This window comes from Camelina sativa, chromosome 4 (assembly GCF_000633955.1).
Source record: "Camelina sativa cultivar DH55 chromosome 4, Cs, whole genome shotgun sequence".
NCBI classification, from domain to species: domain Eukaryota; kingdom Viridiplantae; phylum Streptophyta; class Magnoliopsida; order Brassicales; family Brassicaceae; genus Camelina; species Camelina sativa.
The window spans coordinates 28,484,740-28,508,780 of NC_025688.1; the positions used below are offsets into that span (position 1 = coordinate 28,484,740).

General features: G+C 38.3%; 7 protein-coding genes, 1 non-coding gene and 1 pseudogene across 8 annotated transcripts; 6 read left to right on the top strand and 3 right to left on the bottom strand.

Moving 5' to 3' along the window:
* LOC104783051 (carotenoid cleavage dioxygenase 7, chloroplastic-like) lies at nucleotides 2,034–4,596 on the top strand. The gene is made up of 6 exons (XM_019244348.1): nucleotides 2,034–2,815; nucleotides 2,954–3,082; nucleotides 3,168–3,299; nucleotides 3,414–3,686; nucleotides 3,803–4,218; nucleotides 4,307–4,596. Exons 1-6 carry the CDS (start codon nucleotides 2,056–2,058, stop codon nucleotides 4,448–4,450), a joined length of 1,854 nt encoding a protein of 617 aa, XP_019099893.1. The 5' UTR covers nucleotides 2,034–2,055; the 3' UTR covers nucleotides 4,451–4,596.
* LOC104783052 (nuclear pore complex protein NUP62-like) lies at nucleotides 5,076–8,727 on the top strand. Its single transcript, XM_010508136.2, has 9 exons — nucleotides 5,076–6,573; nucleotides 6,841–6,928; nucleotides 7,051–7,126; nucleotides 7,221–7,343; nucleotides 7,496–7,573; nucleotides 7,824–7,927; nucleotides 8,116–8,203; nucleotides 8,290–8,388; nucleotides 8,487–8,727. The coding sequence occupies exons 1-9, from the start codon at nucleotides 5,181–5,183 to the stop codon at nucleotides 8,577–8,579; spliced, it is 2,142 nt and encodes a 713-aa protein (XP_010506438.1). The 5' UTR covers nucleotides 5,076–5,180; the 3' UTR covers nucleotides 8,580–8,727.
* Nucleotides 8,889–10,836, top strand: LOC104783053 (cell number regulator 6). The gene is made up of 4 exons (XM_010508137.2): nucleotides 8,889–9,147; nucleotides 9,770–9,884; nucleotides 10,082–10,350; nucleotides 10,433–10,836. Exons 1-4 carry the CDS (start codon nucleotides 9,037–9,039, stop codon nucleotides 10,670–10,672), a joined length of 735 nt encoding a protein of 244 aa, XP_010506439.1. The 5' UTR covers nucleotides 8,889–9,036; the 3' UTR covers nucleotides 10,673–10,836.
* TRNAR-UCU lies at nucleotides 10,995–11,067 on the top strand. Its single transcript has one exon. It is a non-coding gene; the product is annotated as a tRNA-Arg (tRNA).
* LOC104784414 lies at nucleotides 11,142–12,849 on the bottom strand. The gene is made up of 2 exons (XM_019245087.1): nucleotides 12,444–12,849; nucleotides 11,142–12,350 (listed from the first exon to the last, which is right to left on the bottom strand). The coding sequence occupies exons 1-2, from the start codon at nucleotides 12,642–12,644 to the stop codon at nucleotides 12,219–12,221; spliced, it is 333 nt and encodes a 110-aa protein (XP_019100632.1). The 5' UTR covers nucleotides 12,645–12,849; the 3' UTR covers nucleotides 11,142–12,218.
* On the bottom strand, nucleotides 11,435–11,998 carry LOC109132568 (F-box protein SKIP23-like). The gene is made up of 2 exons (XM_019244265.1): nucleotides 11,784–11,998; nucleotides 11,435–11,624 (listed from the first exon to the last, which is right to left on the bottom strand). The coding sequence occupies exons 1-2, from the start codon at nucleotides 11,996–11,998 to the stop codon at nucleotides 11,435–11,437; spliced, it is 405 nt and encodes a 134-aa protein (XP_019099810.1).
* On the bottom strand, nucleotides 15,578–16,788 carry LOC104784415 (annotated as a pseudogene).
* On the top strand, nucleotides 17,003–21,614 carry LOC104783054 (elongation factor G-2, mitochondrial). Its single transcript, XM_010508138.2, has 18 exons — nucleotides 17,003–17,466; nucleotides 17,582–17,803; nucleotides 17,892–18,013; nucleotides 18,120–18,270; nucleotides 18,591–18,662; nucleotides 18,794–18,889; nucleotides 18,953–19,041; nucleotides 19,166–19,232; nucleotides 19,500–19,538; nucleotides 19,624–19,684; nucleotides 19,776–19,885; nucleotides 19,985–20,059; nucleotides 20,161–20,229; nucleotides 20,317–20,438; nucleotides 20,531–20,656; nucleotides 20,750–20,971; nucleotides 21,060–21,120; nucleotides 21,212–21,614. The coding sequence occupies exons 1-18, from the start codon at nucleotides 17,065–17,067 to the stop codon at nucleotides 21,368–21,370; spliced, it is 2,265 nt and encodes a 754-aa protein (XP_010506440.1). The 5' UTR covers nucleotides 17,003–17,064; the 3' UTR covers nucleotides 21,371–21,614.
* Nucleotides 22,258–23,584, top strand: LOC104783055 (metalloendoproteinase 4-MMP-like). The gene is given in 2 exon segments (XM_019245088.1): nucleotides 22,258–23,413; nucleotides 23,416–23,584. Coding segments are annotated over 2 exon segments (1,038 nt in total). The 5' UTR covers nucleotides 22,258–22,393; the 3' UTR covers nucleotides 23,434–23,584.

Sequence of the window (24,041 nt, forward strand, 5' to 3'; positions counted from 1 at the left end):
AAAAAAGTTAATATTTTGGTCGTAGCACTAACATAATGTATATTCTCCCACCATTCCTCCTCCATTCACTCTGTCTTAAACTCCTCTCGAGTGCTTTATGGTAACAAGGATCCATCTCTATGTTTGCAACGCATATATCTCACACATAGATCCATTTTGTTGCCGTATCCCTTAAGTAAATTTTGCTCTTATATATATGGGTTACACATGATAAACTGGTCATGTAGTTACGTAACCCAACGAAAGACCTCAGTCACAGTATCTGAAATAATTGCATATATATCACCGTACGATTTTTTTTTTTTTAAAAACAAGAAAACAACACATATTTTGTTATTCGGTCAATATCTCATCGACTGATCGCACCAAATTGGTTTCGCGTGTACCCAAGAAATACGACTTTTTTTAACATAATAGTATAATTGGAGAAAGCTGTGTTGTTCATGCCATCTCGATGAATGATGTTGTTTTATTTAGAGGATGCTAATTAACAGACATAATTTACAAGATTTTGTTAGCTAGCTAGCGCCTTCCATTTAGTACATATAGATTTTGTTATCCTAAATAATGTTTATGATAATATGTTATCCTAAAGCAATGCGTTTCATGCTCTAATAATGAAAAACAGGATTGGCAATAAAAAACGTACTTCTCATTTCTCTTTAGCCAAAAGAAACGTACTTCTCAGTTCTCTTATTATATTTTGTCACAATATGGGACTATGGGAGCTAATTAAATCTCCTAGTGTCAATTTGTTTTTTACGAAACACGCATCGCTTGAGGTATTATTTATTTTTAACGCATCCTCTATACGAACCAGCTTGCATATGGTCTTACTAGAAAGTTAGATCGAACCCGGTTTGACTCACTTTTTGTTAAAATCGGCTTTGCGGAGCGCAGCTTGTATCGTAGGGACCTAGCTTTATCTACTAGAATCTTTTACCATTTTCTTTTATATATCTTGTATGTATAAATTCTTTCAAAATCCTATTTCTATAGAGAATACGCTTAACGGTTTACAACTACCAACTCCACATGTTTATCAAGTATAGCTGATTTCATAATGTTCAAAATTAAAACATGTAAATTGATATCATATGGCGTATACTTATATAAATTAGTATATAATATGGGCGCCCTATGGTTTGACATGGTTTATTGGAGATCATTGTTCCGAAGACTTGTCTCTAAATGTTCTCCAAACTGAAGACATATGAATGAGGGTTCTATGATTTTAACGTTGAAACCCGAAAACATAATGAGTTTCTTTTATAATTTAATAATGTATCAGTCTCAATTCTCAAAAGTATTTTATTATAATCGAAGTGGGTCGATTTGAAGCTTCATTAAAACAAAAATATTAGTAGTTGATTTAACCAATGAGATTAATGCACAAAATAAAATCGATATGTTAGTGGGCATTTAAAACAAGTTTTAATTATTAGTTGTCAAAAAAGGAACTCTTAATTAGTTTTAAAATTGATTACAACATAATTATCCACAAGACGCATACATACAACATAAAATGTCCAAATCTATCATTAGGATCAACTTGTGAAGTGTCGGTGACCACTTCTCGGTTCTTGTTGTCTGCTTATTCTTCTATCTTGATGTACACGTATTTCTTGTAACCAAACAATTCAATATTATGACTGAATATTAACAATAATTTTGTTAGTTTCATGAGCAACAACTAAAAGTATTTTGATTAATGATCGGTACATGTGTCGTGTGACGCAATAATTTTCACTTCCAAGTTCTAATCACACTAAGTTAAAATTTATATTAAACAAACATAAAGCAATGGCTTAGTATTATGTCTGCCATTTTCAATTTTTTCTCGATGTCCAAATTTGCTCATTGTCTTCCACAAAAATCACTCAACTTTTTTACCCCACCCTAGTATCTAAACATGCACACAGCCACGTATCCCTTCAATTTACTCAAAAAAAAAAAAGGGTATAAAATCTATATATAACATATGCTTTGCGTGTGTAAAGCATATGTATGAACGAAAACTATATACTATAATTTACATATTACAAAAAAAAAAAAATGTTGACCAAAATGTCTCTCCCTATCCCGCCGAAATTTCTTCCACCGTTAAATCATCCATCGATTCATCATCACCAAGCTCCACCACCACTTGCCCCGCCACGCGCAGCCATATCAATATCTATACCAGAAACCGGTTTAGGACGTACCGGAACAATCATCGACGAGTCCACGTCGTCAGCTTTCCGTGACTACCAATCTTTATTCGTGTCACAGCGTTCCGAGACAGTCCAACCGGTCGTAATTAAAACAATCGAAGGTTCAATACCGGTTGATTTCCCTTCCGGTACATATTACTTAGCCGGTCCAGGACTATTCACTGACGATTATGGCTCAACGGTTCATCCTTTAGACGGTCACGGTTATCTCCGTGCGTTTCACATCGACGGAAACAAACGGAAAGCAACTTTCACGGCGAAGTACGTTCAAACGGAAGCTAAAGAAGAAGAGCACGATCCAGTGACTGACACGTGGCGATTCACTCACAGAGGTCCTTTCTCTGTGTTAAAAGGTGGGAAGAGATTTGGAAACACGAAAGTGATGAAGAACGTGGCTAATACTAGCGTTTTGAAATGGGCTGGGCGGTTGCTTTGTTTATGGGAAGGTGGTGAGCCGTACGAAATCGAACCTGAATCGTTGGATACCGTCGGGAGATTTGACGTAGATATCAACGATGATGATGATGATTCTTCCGACAGAGATTTTGCTGGTCATGATATATGGGACACAGCCGCAGATTTGTTGAAACCCATACTTCAAGGTAATGTTTTATGTTACTAATAAAGTAAAGTTTAGTTAAATTAAAAGCATGTAGTCCATTATTCAGACAGCGGCGTAAAATTAATTAATGTAACGTAAACTATATAGTTAATTAAACTTTTATTTATGATATATGTAGGTGTATTTAAGATGCCACCGAAACGGTTCTTGTCACATTACAAAGTCGACGGTCGAAGAGATAGACTTTTAACCGTCACTTGCAACGCTGAAGATATGCTTTTACCTCGAAGCAACTTCACATTTTGTGGTAACTGATCTTTTGATTTTTCTCAAAAACATTATGACAAATAAAAATTCTACTATAATTATAATGGAAAATTACTATTTTACAGAATATGATTCGGAATTTAAGATGATACAAACGAGAGAATTCAAGATCGATGATCACAAGATGATTCATGATTGGGCCTTCACGGATAATCACTATATACTCTTTGCCAACCGCGTCAAGCTTGACCCAATTGGTAAGATATATAAGCTAACTTACTTCTGTTACAAATTAAATCATTTACAAGAAGAGGAATATACTAATTGATAGTTTGGAAAAAATCTAATTATGTGGATAAATATATCGTCAGGTTCCATGGCGGCGATGTGTGGAGTATCACCTATGGTATCAGCGTTATCGTTGAATCCAAGCAACGAGAGTTCCCCGATTTATATCCTACCTAGATTTTCAGAGAAATCTGTGGGAGATCGAGACTGGAGAGTTCCTGTGGAAGTGTCTTCTCAATTATGGCTAATTCACTCCGGAAACGCTTATGAGACTAGAGAGGATAACGGCGATTTAAATATCCAGATACAAGCTTCCGCTTGCTCCTACCGCTGGTTCGATTTCCAAAAAATATTTGGTACGTTAGTTCAGCTACACCATATTGAAACCGTAATAACCCCTTTCACAAGTTAGGGCTTTTAAATGTTCAAAAGACTGTTATTAAACATTTTTAAAATAATAATAATCTTATAGGCTACAATTGGCAAAGCAACAAGCTAGATCCTTCTGTTATGAATCTAAATCGCGGCGACGACAAACTACTCCCTCATTTGGTTAAGGTATCTATGACCTTGGACCCTGTCGGAAACTGCAAGAGTTGTGATGTAGAGCCTCTAAACGGCTGGAACAAGCCGTCAGATTTTCCAGTTGTAAACTCATCATGGTCCGGGAAAAAGAACAAGTACATGTACTCTGCACCCTCGTCAGGAACTCGTGGCGAACTTCCCCATTTCCCATTCGATATGGTCGTGAAGTTTGACTTAGACTCGAACCTCGTCCGTACGTGGTCTACCGGAGCTAGAAGATTCGTTGGTGAGCCCATGTTTGTCCCAAGAAACTCCAACGAGGAAGGAGTAGAAGAGGACGATGGTTACATTGTTGTCGTCGAGGTACGTGTATGTATGCAACTTTTAATGTTCGCTTCTTTCTTAAGTGGTTTTTGTACTAATACAAATTAGTCATTATTATATTTGATAGTATGCGGTTTCGGTGGAGAGATGTTACCTTGTGATATTGGACGCAAAGAAGATGGGTGAATCCGATGCGGTCGTGTCGAGATTAGAGGTTCCGAGGAATTTGACGTTTCCAATGGGTTTTCACGGTTTATGGGCTAGCGACTGAGCTTTGTGGATAGTGATTTTACTTCAATTTACTTGTAAATTTATACATTTGATATTATTTTCTGTTAGGTACACTTTGTAAAGAAAAAAGGTGTTGAAATTGTTCAGCTATAGTTATTGTACTATAGTGTATACTGTATTTAACAAAAATGAATGTCTATAGTAAATAGTATAAACAAAGTGTATAGACTATACACTTTGTTTAAAAAATGATTAAAATATTTGTGTTATACCTTTGGCATTTTCCAAGGAATTGAAACTAAAAATAAATTATACTATATTATGCTCCTATATATATCAAAATTCAAAACAGATGATTCTTAACATTTGGTCATACAGAATTTAATCAATGTTGAGTCTTTTTTGACCAAGGTTAAACATTTTTTGACTAAAAGATGTGTAACTTTGCATAAAAATTGTATTCTAGAAAATATTTATATATCAAGTATCAACCAATAATAAGGGAACACTATCTGCTTACGTGGACCCTTTGAACTCTATATCTAAGTACACGTCATCATCATATTATTGGGCTGGGCCGAGAATAAATTACTTGTTTCTGTTTGACCATAAATCCGGTAGCGTTGACTCGACGCTCATACTTAACAAACGACAAAGCCTCTTTTTTCGAAAGAGGGTTTCTGCAAAAACCCCTTATTTTTGTTATTTCAAACGCCGGCGAAGAAGAGAGCGAACCAGTGAGTGAAAGAAGAAGAGAATCAGTAACCGCCATGTCGGGGTTTTCGTTTGGTCAATCCAATTCCGTTGGAGGTTTCTCATTCGGATCTTCTTCCGTAACTAATTCCTCTTCTGCTGCATCTACCACTTCTCCGTTATCTTTCTCGTTTAACCAATCTTCAAACCCTAGCTCCACCGGGTTTGGTTTCGGATCCACGGCATCATCAACCCCTGCTTCCTCAACTCCTTCGTTCGGATTCGGTTCCTCTGCTTCATCGACTCCTTCATTTGGATTTGGAGCCAATGTTTCTTCATCTGGTTCTGCGCCATCTCTGTTTGGTTCATCTACCACCAATGCTGCTCCTGCTTCTTCTCCTTTCGGATTCGTAACTTCCTCCGCTTCTCAGCCTAGTTCTTCTCCGTTCGGAGCTCCGTCATCCTCCTCCGCATCTCCGTCTTTATCTCTTTTCGGAGCTTCTCCGGCTTCAGCGAGTAGTGGTCCATCATCTCTCTTTGGATCTTCCTCATCTTTATTCTCCGCTTCTTCATCTGCCTCCGCTTCGAGTTCACCTCTCTTCGGAGGATCCTCATCCGCCGCTGCTTCAACATCTCCTCTTTTCGGCGCGCCTTCTTCAGCCACCGGTTCGTCACTTCCCTTCGGCGTCGCCTCATCAACCTCTGCCTCCTCATCATCCATCTTTGGAGCCACCGGCTCGACACCTTCCTTCAGTGTTGCCTCATCAGCCTCTGGCTCCTCACCGTCAATCTTTGGAGCAGCCGGTTCGTCACCGTCGATCTTTGGTTCATCTTCGGCAGCGGGTTCAACTCCGTCTCTCTTCGGATCGTCCTCGTCAGGCGCAACAGCTTCTTCACCTTCCCCGTTTGGAGCATCCACCATTAATCCCTCAACTACAACCAATCCCTCGCCTGCCTCAGCTTCTCCTTTCTCCGCGTCTACCGGATTCTCTTTCTTGAAAAGCACAGCAAGTTCAACAACCACCACCACTGCTTCTGCTCTTCCACAAACGGCTTCATCAGCTTCCTCTTCTTCTTCTTCCTCCTTCTCATTTGGTCCACCCGCAAGTTCAGGCTTTAACCTTTCAACCGGAAGCTCAGCAGCCCCTGCCTCTAGCACACCCGGAGCAGTGTTTTCTATTGCAACCACCACCACCACTACTACTACGTCTTCTTCGACTCCCGCTGCTACTAGTGCACCTTCAGCTGCAGCTTCTGTAATGGGTTTCCCTTCTTTTAGTGTGAGTTCATCTGCCACCAACACCACTCCGGCTAGCTCTGCTGCTACATTCGGTACTACAGGATTTGGTTCGGCTAGCTCGACTCCTGCCGCTGGATCTACTAGCTCCTTTACTGCGTTTGCTGTACCCCAGACTTCAACACCTGCATCATCTTCACAACCACAAACCACTACTCCTACATTCTCATTCAGTAAGTTGTTTATGTATTGTCTCAGGATTTGTTTGTGATTTTGCCTATCCCATTTGTCTCGATGATTAGAAATAAGAGAATTATGGGAATCATTGATTAGGATTAGATATGTGTTCGATGTACTTAATCTACCGTACTCCTTATTATGCTTTGGTTTTGCCTTCTGCATATAGTCTATGACATGAATACATACCTGTCGAGTTGTTTTACGGATCAGAAGCTATAGTTCTTTTTTTTCTTTCTGAAAGAAGTATTGTTGTTGTTCAGGTGTTCCATCTTCGACTTCTACTACTGCTCCTGCTACCAGTTCTGCTACTACAACACAGACATCTCTTGTTGTGGCTTTGAGTAGTGGGTATGCTCTTCTCATATTTTGACTAACACATTATGACCTAAACGACTGTACATGTTCGACCTTCTCCTCGATTATGTTGTAGCTGATGTTTACTTTGTTATATGTTTCTTGTTATTTATTAGGACGAGCACAGCTGTTGCTCCAGTGGCTGGTTCTCCAAAGCTGCCATCTGAAATAACTGGCAAAACTGTTGAGGAGGTAAATCTTTGCCCTCTTATTCAGTTCGACATTTATTTATTTTTGGCCATTTTATATACAGAATATTCAAGTTGTTTTTTTTTAACGTTTGTAGATTATCAAGGAGTGGAATACTGAGCTACAAGAACGCACAGGAAGGTTCCGGAAACAGGCAAATGCAATAGCAGAGTGGGATAAGCGGATCTTGCAAAACCGTGATGTTCTTTTAAGACTTGAGGTGAAATTACTTCAGTCTCTGTTAAAAATTCTTTCTGTTTCGAATCTTCAGAGACAATTGTTCTGAGCAGACCTTTGATTTTGCATGTTTAGTTCATATAGGCCCCTATTGTATAATAGCTCATTCTATTTGTGTACTTCACCAACAAACAGATTGAAGTTGCAAAAGTGGTTGAAACCCAATCTAGCTTGGAAAGACAGCTGGAATTAATCGAGACTCATCAGCAAGAGGTATGCGATAGAAGTATTATATCTCTATGTTAATCTGTAACATTCAGCGGGAAATCATTTGTGCCTTATCTGTGGGAAATCAAATTTCTCTTTTTCATAATCTCTCTCAGTCCCATACTGTCACACTCTTTTTTAATATGGATTTCTCTGACATGGGATCGTCGACATTCTACCTCGCTTACTTCAAAATTGGGCATCTCAATACCAAAGCCACTGTGCTAATCATCTGAATTCTCTGTTTGTGCTTTAGGTTGACAAGGCTTTGCAAAGCATGGAGGAAGAGGCTGAGCGTATATATAATGACGAGCGGAAATCACTTCTTGACGATGAAGCAGCATCAACTAGAGATGCAATGTGAGTACTCTTTTAAGTCTTTCCACCATCATCACCTTGCTGCTTCATACTATTCTGATGAATAATGAAAGAAAAACCACAGACACGGAAACAAATATGATTTTGATCGATGCTTAGAATTAGCTCTATCTTGCACATCGTAGCCTGATTCTATGCTTTATAACAATATACTTTTTTTTCCATCCCAGGTATGAACAATCTGAGCTTGTAGAAAGAGAATTGGAGCATATGACTGAACAAATCAGATCGATTATACAATCCGTAAATGCAAACCAGGTACATATACGTCGTAACTTCTCACATACTATTCCTTTTTCCTGTTGAACATACATCATAAAACCTTATCGTGTGAAATGAAATAGGGTGGAGAACTTGAAGCAATAGATGGAATGAGTCCACTGGATGTAGTTGTAAGAATCTTGAACAATCAACTCAGTTCCTTAATGTGGATTGATGAGAAAGTAAGTTTTATTAAAGAAGTAAATTAATTGTCTTGTGCTCATTGTTACAAGAACGTACAATTGTGTTAACTTAAAACCATTGTTGAAACACTGAACAGGCAGAAGAATTCTCTTCTCGGATTCAGAAAATCGCATCTCAAGGTTCTAGTGGAGATCGTGAATTGATGGCTCCAAAGCACTGGATGTCTTGATATTTTTTTTTAGTTTCGTGTTATTTCTCTAGTCTCTATGCAAGAAGTGTCTGAGATTTTACAATAACACATGATAAGTTTTTTACCATAAAGATTTGTATCATCATTTGAATAATCTGATTGACTGGTGGTTGGTTTGCTGTTGTAATCCCAATTTTAATTACTCTTCATTAAAAGTAATAGACTCATAAGCACAGAGCTTTTAATGTTCACCGCCTCAAAATGGTTAAAACGACGACGTGGCATCTATATTTTGGATTTGTTACCTTTATTATTATTTGTTGGATGATCAAAGACTTTTCTCACATAGATTTAATAGGGACGAGTCACGACGTATCACGCGTATCGAAAGAAAACGTTGTTAGAGAGAGAGTTTCTTCGATTCCGGCGACCTCATTGGTGGTGTGACACTACTTTTGTACCTTTCTCTTTGCTTTACACTCCTTGACCGGTTTCGATGGCGGACGGAAACGCCGCTTCGCGTTACGTGACATTGAGGAAAGAGCAGGCTCCTGTCGAAGAAGATATCACACCCGGCGAACTCAATCAACCCATTGATGTTCCTCAGGTACCTTTAGATCCTCTCTCTCTCTCTCTCTCTGCATTACTCTATCGCACGTGTCTAGGCAACTCCGATCTCGCAATTTCTCCAGATCTGTCGATTTCATGGTTTTGATCATCTGTTTGTGGTGGTAGAGTTCTAGCTGATTCCGATTGTTGTCTGTGCTGTTTCTAATTGTTGTTTGTGTCGATCTCGACCTCTCGATGAGGTGTATTAGATGGATTCATTGTCCTATTTGATTGAGGATTATTGTAACTAGTCTCTGTTGATTTGATTTCTGTGATCAATGTTGGATTTCTCCTGATTTGTTGTGCATTAGATTCTTGTGATGTGATATGTAACATATATATATATAGGCAGCGACTGCTTCTTTTGAAGTTTTGGTATCAACACCTGATTAGTCTCAAAATAAGGCCAGAGTTTAGTAACGTTCCTTTGAAGCTTCGAATATGAGAATGTGTGATGGAATAAAGAAACTTGAGACTATCTTTATATGAGATTTTTGAATTTCTTTTTATTAAGGGAGTCATTGTGGTGTGGCATTTTATACGTCTGAGCTGAAACATTACAAATTTTACAATCACTCTACTGCTTTTTTTTTTTTTTTTCTGTTTTAAATTGTTTACAGTTGAATGTCCGAAAGTGCCATGAATGTATGCAAGTTTTACCTGAGACATATGAACCCCCTTCTGATGAAAACTGGACCACCGGCATTTTTGGTTGTGCTGAAGATCCACAAAGCTGTAAGCTCCCCTCTTTGTTTTGTAACTGTCCAGATGTATGATCCTTAATCACCTCTTCTTGTGCATGAGTTCCCTATTACTTTTGGCGACATTTCTCCATTGTATTTTTACATATGCTTCTAGATTCTTTTCTTAATGGATGATAATCACTTCTGAGGACATTTTTTAACTAATGCTATTATTGTATGATTTTGCAGGCAGGACTGGTCTCTTTTGCCCGTGTGTACTGTTTGGGCGTAACGTTGAAGCTGTGAGGGAAGAGATTCCTTGGAACCAAGCATGTGTATGCCATGCAATATGTGTCGAAGGAGGTATGGTACTTGCAGCAGTAACCGCACTCTTCAGTGGCTACATTGATCCTCAAACAACAGTCGTGATATGCGAAGGCCTCTTCTTTGCTTGGTGGATGTGTGGAATCTATTCAGGTTTGTTCCGCCAAGAACTCCAGAAGAAATATCATCTCAAGGTAAGCAAAAAGTCCACACATCAGGTCATTCTCATAATATTTCAGATATGATCTCTGATTGAACTTTGTGATTTTCTTGCAGAATGCGCCTTGTGATCATTGCATGGTTCACTGTTGCCTGCACTGGTGTGCTTTGTGCCAGGAACACAGGGAGATGAAGAATCATCTTTCTGATACAGAAGCCTCATCATCAACTACAATGGATCCTCCCCCGGTTCAGGAGATGAACACCGAGGAGAAAAGATACGCTTCATCTTCTTCGTCTTCGACCCCATCATCTGCCAAAAGCCAACACAATGATCTCGAGATGGTCCCTCTATAGGAAACGTTCCATATATGCTCTAAAGCTGTTTTTCCCGTGCAGAGAAGTTTTCGTACCAGATGATTCTATTTGCCCTTAGGTTTTAAATATGCAAAAGTTTGTTCTAAGAACAATTGTCATTGGTACTTGACATTTTTCAGAACTTAATTCATGACTTCACTGAATCTCTTGTCTTGTGAGAAGGTAGAAACATCTGTCTCTGAACTATTTGGTGATTAAACCCCAGATGATTTATGTCTTACGATAAAAACTGGTTAGTACTCACACGCCGTTCGTTATTTTGTTAGTCAATAGTTACAAAAATGTTAAAAAGAGTACCGTAGCACCCGTGGCCTAATGGATAAGGCGTTTGACTTCTAATCAAACGATTGTGGGTTCGCGTCCCACCGGGTGTGTTTTTGCTTATAATTTTTCTAAATCGTAAAATCCAGGAAATTAAATTGCAAAGAAACTAACATTTTCCCGACTATTTTTTTCCTAAAATATTATGTTATTGGTCACATCACATATCATGATCTAGATGAAGGTCTAGACTCTAGAGTTTTAGAATTACTCCTAATTCCACACAAATGACTAAAAGTCAAAACATTGATGATGTAACTTAGGAAAGCAAAATGAATTTACAAAGTATTGACTTTCAACTAATCCAAATACTTGTTGTTTTGAAACCTTTGACGAGTTGACCTTACTAACACTAGGCTTCTTTTCTCAGGTGGTATCCTATCAGTCAGTAAACCAGGAAGGCGGAGGCCAGAACAAGATTTAATTTTGTTCACCAAGGAACAAGATTTTATCCCCAAGATCCTTAACCTCAACCCAAATCTTCTCTCTTTCCACAAGTTTAAAGACTGTAATCTTGCGGGTTATCTGATTTGCTGCATCAAGTCCCATTCTCAAGTACATATCGACCAGCAACATTTCACCAGAGGATTCAATCAGACACTTCTTGTGACTGCCAAACACAGGATTTGCCACCAGTGTCAATTTCAGAGAAGGGAGATGTGCTTAGACACAGTCGTCCCATCTTTCGTGACCGCAAAGAAACATCCATTGAACAAAATGACATCGCAAAAACAACAAGAAGTATACGCAGCTAACCTTGCAGGATTACCATAATTTGTTAAGCGTAAGCAACACAAACTTAGACTGATCCTCATCACTATCATCTAGATACTTGACAACAGTTTTTCCAACGCGTGGACTGTATCTACCATGACCATCATCAGAATCGACATAATAGAGCTGGAACTCACGACCCAATTCGAGAACCTTGAATTTAGACATATCAAAAAAGCTAGTGGAACATGGATCAAACAACTGTGTCATAGCATAATCACTCAGCGGATGGAGGAAAGTCAACGTACGAGGTAGATAAGGATGTTCCTCGACTTTGACCGGCCATCCACGAATCAAACCCTCCTCCGCCTGCTCATACTGAGGCTTGATAAGTAAGATACTATTCTGTGAGAGGCAGAATCTTAAGGGGGTTTCTGGTGAGAAGACGACGTCGGGGCGGATCGGAATGTCATGTGACGGTAAAAGGGGTTTATTCGGCTGCTTGGCGGCGTTTCGCCATGAAGAGCATACGCAACGGAACTGGAATAGATCGAAGGGAGATTTCAGAGATTTCGAAATCAGCTCCAACATATCCTTGGGAAGCCTTGTCCAATCGACCAGGCTATTAGGGGCACAGGGAAAGTATTTTCACAATCAATAATTTAATTAAATTTTTCTCAAAAAAACGATCAAAAGTGAGATTTCGAAAGCTCACCTCCTTTCCTTGTCGGCGACATGAACTAAGAGTAACTTGATCGGAAATGTTGTTGTGGATCGTCTGATTTTGCTTAGCTATAGTGCTTTCCAAAGCCTCAGCTCTCACGAGCAAACGCTCCGTTCGGCTTCTCAACTCTTCTTCAGTCTCCACGCTTGCTTCCCGAGCTACAGTTTCCTCAGATCTCCTTCTGTTCGCCATGCCTGCCTTTTTTTTTTTACTTAAAAGACTCGTTCATTCGCCGGAGGTGATGGGGATCTGCTCAAGCACAGATTTTCGCGAGAGAGAAAGCCACAGATTTTCGAAAATCAGGTCTAACTACGATTGAGATTTGACCCGACCCGTAATATATTTACGGGTCTAATAACCAATCGGGTCTAGATAGATGTGGCTAAACCGAACCATAAATAGTATTATTATATAGAGGTATTTGTGTTTTTAGTACGTTTTCAAGAAATAATTGATTTTTTTTAGTACGTTTACTATTAATAATTCACAATTAAAGAAATAGTACATTTGAGAGAGAAAAGAAGATGGCGTGAGTGATAGAGAGAAAAATAGGTGGCGTGAGTGAGAGAGAGAGAGGTAGAGGGAAAAGTAGGGTCAGCAGTAATTTTTTTTTCACTCTTTTCTTCTTCCATCGACGTAGCTTTACTTTTTTTTTTTTATTACACTTCTTAATCTAAACTTTGAAATACACTCGAGTATAAATTAGCTTTTTTTTGAAATTTTCAAATATATAACAATCTATATTTTTTCTTTATAATTTGATATTCATTTTATTTTATTATTTTAAATATATTTTATATAAAAATTGATGTATATGATTGTTCTGTATATTGGATGGTTTTTAATCCTTATACGTTTATTGTTAGATGATTTTAATCCCCACGTTTGCTGCTAGATTATTTTTATCTGTACATATTTATGATTAGATAGTTTTTATTATATATGTCTTTTTACATTTAATAAAGTGTACAGATACAAAATTTGTAAAAAATATTTAACATTATCATATAAAATCATCAAACAAAATGCATATCAAATTATAAAAAACCTATATATTTCAAACCATCGAGTTATAAATGTGTACAGATCAAAACCATTCAGGCATAAACATATACAGATCAAAACAATCCAGCAATAAATATGTACAGATTAAAAATCATCGAGTGTACAGAACAATCATATATATCAGTTGTGATATAAAATATATTTAAAATAATAAAACAAAAATGTATATTAAATTGTCAAGAAAAAAAATCTATGTTTTTTGTATGTGAAAAGATTTTTTTTTGTTAATTATATTAACAGTTATTTGAGTAGTTATGATAAAAAGAGAAAGAAAAAGGAAAAAAGTAATAATAAAAATGATTTTTTTTTCTCGCACTCACACCCTCTGTGTCTGTTTCTCACGGTCCCACCAACTAACACACACTCACACACGCTCTTCTCTCTCACCACCCATTTTTCTAATTTTAAATAGTAAACGTACTTATTTTATAAGAACTTCTCAAAAACGTACTAAAACTGCAACATCCCCTATTATATATCAATCAAACCGAATCTGAACCAAAAATTGATAATACTACTGTACAAGACAAAACGCCCACTCTTCAACTCGGCTGGGCCGTATTTTAACCCGAATTGTTTTTTATAAAAGCCCTTTAAGAGCCCGAAAATCTCATGTTTTGAACTCGCAAGTTTTTTTTTTGTTTTGATCTACTCAGGGTGAGTTAGGTACATTTTCTCATAAATTGATTGTTATCGATTTCAATTTCCATTGGTGGGTTATAATCGATTTGAATATAATTGCTAGATTGCAGATTCTATTCTATTGACAAGCAGCGATTAAGTTGAGTGGTATGTCTGAAAAGGCTTATTCTAGATCAGTCAATAGTCTTTAAAACGTTATTGGGATCAAGTGAGTTTTCTTTTCAAGTCTTTTACTGAATATGTGTTGGTGGTGATGGAGTTATATCGCTTGATGCATGTGCATGTGTGTTTTTAAAGGAAATTTCAGGACTAAGCTTAATGTAAGAGAATTGGCTGTTCAGTTTGGCTGCGTTTAGGATAATTAAATTTGTGCAAATCAAAATGTGCTTTGCTCGTAAGTCCTCTCTCTTTTTCATTTGTGTTACTTAAATTTTTTGCATTTCGTATGTTTGTTGAAATGCCTCATATAAATTTGTTGGTCATGTTTTTGCATTCTTAAACTCAACCAATTGCTTATTTTTCTTTGTTGCTCTTTAGGTATAAGGACCGGTTTCTTGCATCACTACCAGCGTCGAGACGTGCAAATGCTGACTTTACTAGAACTGTATATATATATATAGCTGTTGCTTTTATGTGTTAAAAAGCAGAAGGTAATACTTTGATTCCTTTCCGTTTTGAGGGAATATTAAGAATATTTATCTGTGTTATCTATTTACAGCTTAAGGTGGATAGCCTTAGTCTGATTGAGGTTTGTGGAACATCAGAGTCTGAGTTCTCTTGCGTAAGTGTTATTTCATCCAGCTAAATTCTTTTTTTTTTTTTTCTATTCTTGTATGTGATGTTGATAGCAGTAGTACTATGGTTGGTTCATTAATGAACAATGCAATTTATTTGTGATCTCCCTTGCCTTGATAACAGCTTTCACATGTAATTGTTTGTGTTGTGTTTCTTGATTTGGTTCAATATTTATCAAGTGTTGGAGAGTGTGTGTCAAATAAAGATAGTCAAGTGTTATACACAATTTTTTTAAAACAAAATTTAAATTTTTAGAACCTCTACGATTGGACTATTCCAAATTTATAAGTATCTAAAATTTTAGTTTTGTATTTTTTTCAATTATTGTATAGATGGAACCTCCAAACTTAGAAGCATGGGTGGATTTGCTTTAAACATCCCTAGTTACTTACCGCGAGAGAATGAGAAAGACACAGATCTCGAAAATCGGGTCTAACTATATTTTGTTCTCTCACATTTTATTTGCTAAAATATATTCTGGTATCTGGTTGGTCATCATGATCCAATTCAAGGAGTTGTAGAATATTGGTGTTACTGAATTTCACACAAATGACTAGACTCGAAAACATTGATATGATGTAACTTAGGAAACGAAAGATGAATTTAAGTATTGACTGACATCACTAGTGAAACCTTTGAGGAGTTGACCTTCTTACTGATATCCTATCAGTAATCCAGGTGGGTGGAGGCCAAAACAGCTTGGCATATTCAGGGTGTTGGCGCACCAGCTTCATTTCCTGAGACGCAAAATCACACACTCCAAAATCCTCCTCACTCATGGTGTTCAAGTCTTCCCAATCAAAGACGAAACCGTGGAAGAAGACACATCCACCATAGAGAGGTAAAAAATCAGAAGCTGAAGCGGAGAATGAGGATTCATCACCAAGGAACAAGATTTTATCCCCAAGATCCTTAACCTCAACCCAAATCTTCTCTCTTTCCACAAATTTAAAGACTGTAATCTTGCGGATTATCTCATTTGCTATAATGTCATCCAAGTGATACTCGACATCCTCTTCATCGAAGTTCCAAAGAGATACTGCATCAAATTCCATACCCAAGTACATATCGACCAGCAACATTTCACCAGAGGATTCAATCAGAAACTTCTTGTTACCGCCAAACACAGGATTTGCGGCCAGTACTGTCAATTTCAGAGAAGGGAGATCTACAGCCACAGTCGTCCCATCTTTCGTGACCGCAAAGAAACATCCATTGAACAAAATCACATCGCAAAAATAACAAGAAGGCATGTCGTCGTCATTGATCTACAGTCCATGCTTGATCCCAAGAAGTATACACAGCTAACCTTCCAGACTTGTTAATCGTAAGCAACACAAACTTAGACTGATCCTCATCACTATCATCTAGATACTTGACAACAGTTTTTTCATAATGGAGCTGGAATTCACGACCCAATTCGCGAACCTTGAATTTAGACATATCAAGAACGCGAGTGGAACATGGAGGAAATAAATGTGTCATAGCATAATCAGCCAGCGGATGGAGGATAGTCAACTTACGAGGTAGATCATGAGAATGTTCCTCGACTTTCACCAGCCCATCCACCAATCAAACCCTCCGCCTGTTCATAGTTAGGCTTGATAAGTAAGATACTCCACTGCGAGAGGCAGAACCTTAAGGCGGTATCTGTGTAGACGACGTCGGGGTGGCTCGGAATGTCATGTGACGGTAGAAGGCGTTTACTCGGCTTGGCGGCGTTTCGCCATGAAGAGCATACACAACGGAACTGGAAAAGATCGAAGGAAGATTTTAGAGATTTCGAAATCAGCTCTAGCATATCCTTCGGTAGCGTTCCCCAATCGACTACCATCGTTGTAACTTGTATTGTATTGATGAAACCCTTGTAGCTTAAGCTAGCTAGGTCGTCAGAGAAAGACACAGATTAGGTCTAAAATTTTATTTATTATGAGATTTGACCCTACCCGCCGGGTCTAATAACCAATCCGGTTTAGATAGATGTTGGTAAACCGAACCATAATTTTATCAAACCGAATCTGAATCAAAAAATTGATATTTCATACACTTCAACTCTCTCTCTCGCTCAAACCCATTTTTCCTAAAACCCTCGTCTCTCTTCTTCATAGCCATGGCGAGGTTTCCGACTTCTCCGGCGCCTAACCTCCTCTTGAGGCTCTTCTCGTCAAACAAACGGTCGTCATCTCCTACCGCCGCGCTTTTAACCGGAGATTTCCAGCTGATTCGTCATTTCTCCGCCGGAACAGCTGCTCGTGCGGCCAAGGATGAGAAAGAACCATGGTGGAAAGAATCGATGGACAAGCTTCGCAACATCGGGATCTCTGCTCATATAGACTCTGGGAAGACTACTTTGACTGAGCGTGTTCTTTTCTATACGGGTCGGATCCATGAGATCCACGAAGTCAGAGGTAGAGACGGCGTTGGAGCTAAAATGGACTCCATGGAATTAGAGCGAGAGAAAGGTATCACCATCCAATCAGCCGCTACTTACTGTACTTGGAAGGATTACAAGGTGACGAGATTTTTCTTGCTGATTCTGTAATTCTCCATTTCTTATCAGATTCGTTTACTTTTGCTAAATCGAAGTCTTAATCCTATTGAATTTCACTTTTTTGATTGTTGTTCAGGTTAATATTATTGATACGCCTGGTCACGTTGACTTCACCATTGAAGTGGAGAGGGCTCTACGTGTACTAGACGGAGCGATTCTAGTTCTGTGCAGTGTTGGTGGTGTACAGAGTCAGTCTATTACAGTTGATAGGCAAATGAGGAGATATGAAGTCCCCAGAGTTGCGTTTATCAACAAGCTTGATAGAATGGGAGCAGATCCATGGAAAGTCTTGAACCAAGTGCGTGTTAAACTTAGTGATCCTTTTTATGCTTTAAGTATAGCTTTACTGGTTGTAACTTCTTTTTTTTTTATCTTACTTTCACTAGGCAAGAGCTAAGCTCCGACATCATAGTGCAGCTGTGCAAGTGCCCATTGGTCTAGAAGAAAATTTCCAGGGTCTTATAGACCTTATTCATGTGAAAGCTTATTTCTACCACGGATCCAGCGGGTTTCTGTTATTTATATTCATTATTTTAAGAATTGCTTATGTTGTAGTTGGGGCACATGTATATGTTTATATGTTGTGACATTTTTGCTTTTTCTGTAAATTGCAGTGAGAATGTTGTGGCTGGTGATATTCCTGCTGATATGGAAGGTTTGGTTGCAGACAAGAGGCGAGAATTGATTGAGACCGTCTCTGAAGTTGATGATATACTCGCAGAGAAATTTCTAAACGATGAGCCTGTATCTGCTTCTGAGCTTGAGGTTTGTTCTTTTTCATATGAGCTGTGGCACATATAATCTCGATGACATTCATATTCTTTGCATGAAACATAGGAGGATGAGTCCCGAGATATAGATAGGTATTGTTGGCAACTTATGTTATAAAAGTCGTTGATTTCACTTAAACAGATATCAATCCTGAGGGAATGTTGAATCACACGGGTCCTAACTTGCCTTAGGCATTGTCTTAATTTCATTGTGTTATCTTTGATTTCTATGGGCCATGAATTGCTGCGTTTAGTTGCTCTTTTACTTGCAGTGTTGTTATTGTAACTTTTTTGGCCTGCTGTGTATATACACAGGAAGCTATTCGTAGAGCTACCATAGCGCAAAAGTTTGTTCCCGTATTTATGGGTAGTGCATTCAAAAACAAGGTAATTGAATATTCGAAAGATGATATTGCTCTAGTCTGGATTACATAGCACTTACGTTTCTCTTTGTCCTGTTGTGTCTGTATTAAAAAAGTTTTAAACATCTGCCGTGCTCCCTTAATTTGTGTCTGCAGGGAGTACAACCTCTACTAGATGGTGTTATAAGTTATCTCCCTTCTCCAAATGAAGTCAATAACTATGCTCTTGACCAGACAAATAATGAAGAGAGGGTACTCAACTTGTAATTTTATTTCATAGGAGAAATATGTCGGTTCTAAAGGAATGATTTTCAGGTAACCTTGACTGGATCTCCAGATGGACCTCTTGTGGCGCTGGCTTTCAAACTAGAGGAGGGTCGTTTTGGTCAGCTGACATATTTGAGGTAAATGCTGAACTCCCTCTTGATTATATATGGGATGCTTTCTGAATAAGAAAAGTATTTTGTGCCCTTCTGTTATGCATGAATTTGTGAATGCTAACTCATGTTTTTTTGTTTGTTGATGAAGAGTTTATGAAGGTGTGATTAAAAAGGGTGATTTTATAATAAATGTCAATACTGGAAAAAGAATTAAGGTTAGTTCTTGGATCTTAGTATTGCTTTGAGATTTTTAACGTCATGAAGTCTTGTGCATAAATTTATACCAAAATACACTGAAGAAGTATAGTTTTCTTGCCCCTGGCCTGACATGAATACAGTCTTTCATCTGCTTCATGTAAACATAATCATACATGCAGAATATCTGAAGTTCAGACTACTTGTCATCTTTTTTTTTAACCCTTGCAAGTACTCCCTGTGATACTTGATTTTACCTTATGGCTGTTTAATGTCTCTTGATCTAGGTTCCTCGCTTGGTCCGTATGCATTCGAATGATATGGAGGTTAGTTGAAGTTTATTTACGGTAGCTCCGTGGTGGCAGCTTTAGTGCCATGTGACTGGATTCTAAATTCTTATTCTATTTTCAGGATATTCAAGAGGCACACGCTGGACAAATCGTAGCTGTGTTTGGTGTTGAGTGTGCATCAGGTACAATAGAAATTTCTTCTTTGCTCCGGGGATGAAACTCTGATATTGTGTTTCTTGTTAGGTCAAATTTCTAACCTCAATACATAATCAGGTGATACATTTACGGATGGATCAGTGAAGTACACAATGACATCGATGAGTGTTCCTGAACCTGTTATGTCATTAGCTGTTCAACCGGTTTCAAAAGATTCTGGGGGACAGGTAACTTCTGTGATTCTTTTGTAACTAAAACAATTCACATGTTTCCTTTAATTTCTGGCTCTGAGAAATCTGCAATTGATATATATTTTCCTGTGTTAGTTTTCAAAAGCATTGAATCGATTCCAGAAAGAAGATCCTACTTTCCGAGTGGGATTAGACCCCGAGAGTGGCCAGGTATCATCATTTAAAGAACTCTGTTACTTCTCATCACCACTCTCATATATCACCTGTAGTATTCTACATTGCTGATTCTTCCATGTATCCTTTTGGGACAGACCATTATTTCTGGTATGGGGGAATTGCATTTGGACATCTATGTTGAACGCATCCGCAGAGAATATAAGGTGCCTGACTTTAAGCCTACATTACGTTCTTACTTCATCTCTTCTCGTCACTCGTCAGAATCCCTTATTTCTGCAAATTTCAAACAGGTTGATGCGACGGTGGGCAAACCCCGTGTCAATTTTAGGGAAACTATTACTCAGCGGGCTGAGTTCGATTATTTACACAAGAAGCAGAGTGGAGGAGCGGGTCAGTACGGTAGGGTTACAGGGTGAGTATCAAAAACTTATAGTGCCTAAATGATGTAATTTTGGATCCTTTCTAAACCAATTCACGTCTGGTTAAATTATTTACAATTTTTAGGTACGTGGAACCACTTCCACCGGGTTCTACAGAGAAGTTTGAATTCGAAAACATGATTGTTGGGCAAGCAATTCCGTCTGGTTTTATCCCAGCAATTGAGAAAGGTTTCAAAGAAGCTGCAAACTCGTGAGTGGTCTTGTCTTTCTCAATTTTCCTTTCCCTCTTGTTTTGGTTGAGGAAATATTGTAAGTGATTGTGAAACCCTCAATTCCATTGCAGGGGCTCGCTAATTGGTCACCCTGTAGAAAATCTCAGAATAGTATTGACAGATGGAGCAGCACACGCGGTCGATTCCAGTGAACTTGCGTTTAAAATGGCTGCAATATATGCATTCAGACTGTGTTACACAGCAGCGAGACCGGTGATTCTAGAGCCTGTGATGTTGGTCGAGTTGAAAGTACCAACAGAGTTTCAGGGTACTGTCGCTGGTGACATCAACAAGTAAGCTCCAAACATTAAACCCTTTAACAATAATACCTTTTCTCCTTGTCCTATTTAGTATAATAACTCAACTTCTTGTTTTTTTTAGGAGGAAAGGTATAATCGTTGGAAACGATCAAGAGGGTGACGATTCAGTAATCACAGCCAATGTAAGAAGCAAAAGCAAACGATAGCCAAATTTCCCCCACCAAGTTTTGAAATCGTAACTAAGAGTGTAAATGTTGTTGGTGTTTTTAACAGGTGCCTTTGAACAACATGTTTGGTTATTCCACTTCTCTCCGGTCCATGACTCAAGGAAAAGGAGAATTCACGATGGAATACAAAGAACATAGTGCTGTGTCCAACGAAGTCCAGGCTCAGCTCGTCAACGCTTACAACGCCAGCAAAGCTGCTGAATAATCAATCCCTCGATAGATTGTTTTTTCATAATCTTGTTAACATTATTATTATTTTATACGGTTCACAGAACCAACAAAAAAAAATCACTCAGCATAAATTGCCTAATGGGCGTTGTGTGAAGAAAATCACTATGTTTATTGGGGCCATAGGTAGGTCATATTTTTTGTTATCTCTATTTTCCACCAGTCCCACTCATCATTTTGATTATTGTAAACCATCAAATATTTTTCACTGTTATACTTACTATCTTTAGTTCTCCATATAATAAGATAGGTTCAACAACAAGCCAACCAAAACAAAATCGTTAGAGACAACAACAATAATTGAGATAGATAGAGTCGTATTCACGTAAACAAATAAGAGAAAGAGAAGAAGATGCAACAAACAGTCTCTAACGAACGACGTCAGACTTTTTTTCTTTATAACTTCATCTCAAAGCCACTCCTTTATTTTCTTCTTCAACCGGAGTTGGTGACGACGACATCTCATCTCCCTTAAAATGACCATTATACCCTTTGGTTCAGTTGTTGCTCTTACTCCTATTTCTATTTTCTTCTTTTTTTCTCCTATATCTAATATTTGCTTCCTTTTTTTTTTTTTTTTTTTTTTTTTTTTTTTTTTTTTTTTTTTTTTTTTTTTTTNGTATTTTGATTCCTTAACATATATGATGCTATGAGAGCCTATGACCACTGAGGTCTATGACCTCTTCAAAGGATAATTCTGTTGTTTTGGTAATACTAATCAAATGTTATCTTTTTATATTCAACAGTCAACATCAAATTCTTTTTTTCTTCTTTTTATTCAACAAGTCGAATCTAATTTTTGGTGTGTTTTGGTTAGCTAAAATAACTTACAACAAAACTAATCATAATCCAGTGTATATAATATTTAGTAACCAAACGGTCAAGCCCCCATCAAACCAACATCTTTTTCATATTTATAACATAGCTTTTCCCTCCACGCAACTTCAACCAATATCCCAAAAAAAAAAACAAATTACATCTCTTCACTTCACATCACACCATGAATCATCATCATCTTCCATGCAATCTCAAACCCTTCACAACCATCTTCTCCTTCTTCCTTCTCTATCTCAATCTCCATAACCTACAAACCATCGAATCTCGAAACCCATCTCAGTTTACAACGACCAACCCAACCCCTGACGTTTCTATACCGGAGATCAAACATCACCTTCAACGGTACGGTTACCTCCCTCAAAACAACGACGTCGACGACGTTTCGTTCGAGCAAGCTCTCTCTCGTTACCAGAAAAATCTCGGTCTACCGATAACCGGGAAACCAGATTCCGACACGTTGTCACATATTCTATTACCAAGATGTGGATTCCCTGATGACGTGGTGGACCACAAAACGTCACCGTTTCACACAAGGAAAAAATACGTGTACTTCCCCGGACGTCCCAGGTGGACAAAAGATGTCCCACTGAACCTCACCTACGCCTTCTCGCAGGATAACCTAACTCCTTACTTGACACCAACAGAGATACGGCGCGTGTTCAGACGCGCTTTCGCCAAGTGGGCTTCGGTGATCCCCGTAAGCTTCGTCGAGACAGAGGACTACGTCGAGGCAGACATCAAGATCGGATTCTTCGCCGGAGATCACGGCGACGGAGAGCCGTTCGACGGCGTTTTAGGTGTTTTAGCGCACACTTTCTCGCCGGAGAACGGTAGGCTTCATCTGGATAAAGCGGAGACGTGGGCCGTTGATTTCGATGAGGAGAAATCCAGGGTGGCCGTGGATTTGGAATCTGTGGCGGTGCACGAGATAGGTCACGTGCTTGGACTAGGGCATAGCTCGGTGAAAGACGCCGCTATGTATCCAACGTTGAAGCCAAGGAGCAAGAAAGTGAATTTGAACGTGGACGACGTCGTTGGAGTACAGTCTTTGTACGGAACAAACCCTAATTTTACGTTAAGTAGTTTACTTGCGTCAGAAACTTCGACCAACCTAGCTGATGGTTCGATGATGCGGCCGTCTGAAGGAATCATCTATTCGACTTTGACTACTGTTATGGCGGCTCTTGTTTTCTTAATTGGTAGGTTCGTATAGACTAGATACAATTTCTTTATTAAAAGTAAAGGAATATGATTAGTTCAAAGTTCAAACAAATCTGGAAATGTATAGAATCATACACACATAGGAGAATGGTTACTTTTATGTTTATGTTTAGTTTAAAATGTTTAAAGACTATTCCATTTAACAACAAGGTCCATTAAGATTGGGTTTGAGAAATCTATGGCCCAATGGATTGCTAAACAGAACAAATCTTCGACTTTTGGGAGGTATATTAACATAAGAACTGAAATGTCTAGAGACCAGAGGTAACACAAATAGTTAGATAAATTAAACGTAATGGTACTTGGAAGAAGTTGTTAACTTTGGCCTACTAAAATTGCAGCTCACTTCGGTTATACCAATTTTTGTTGTTAGGAAGAGGGATAACCAAAAGACACACAGGAGGATTCTTTTAGCCCGGATATCGTTTTTTTGGTTAGTTGATATGGTCAGAAAATATATTTTTTTTTTTCCTCAAATTGACAGTAAATTATAGTATATAAACAAAGAAAAAGAAGAAAAATAAAACTGAAGACATCCGACACATTTTCTTTGGATATCTCTATCCCCAATTGTCGTTGTCGCATTGAAA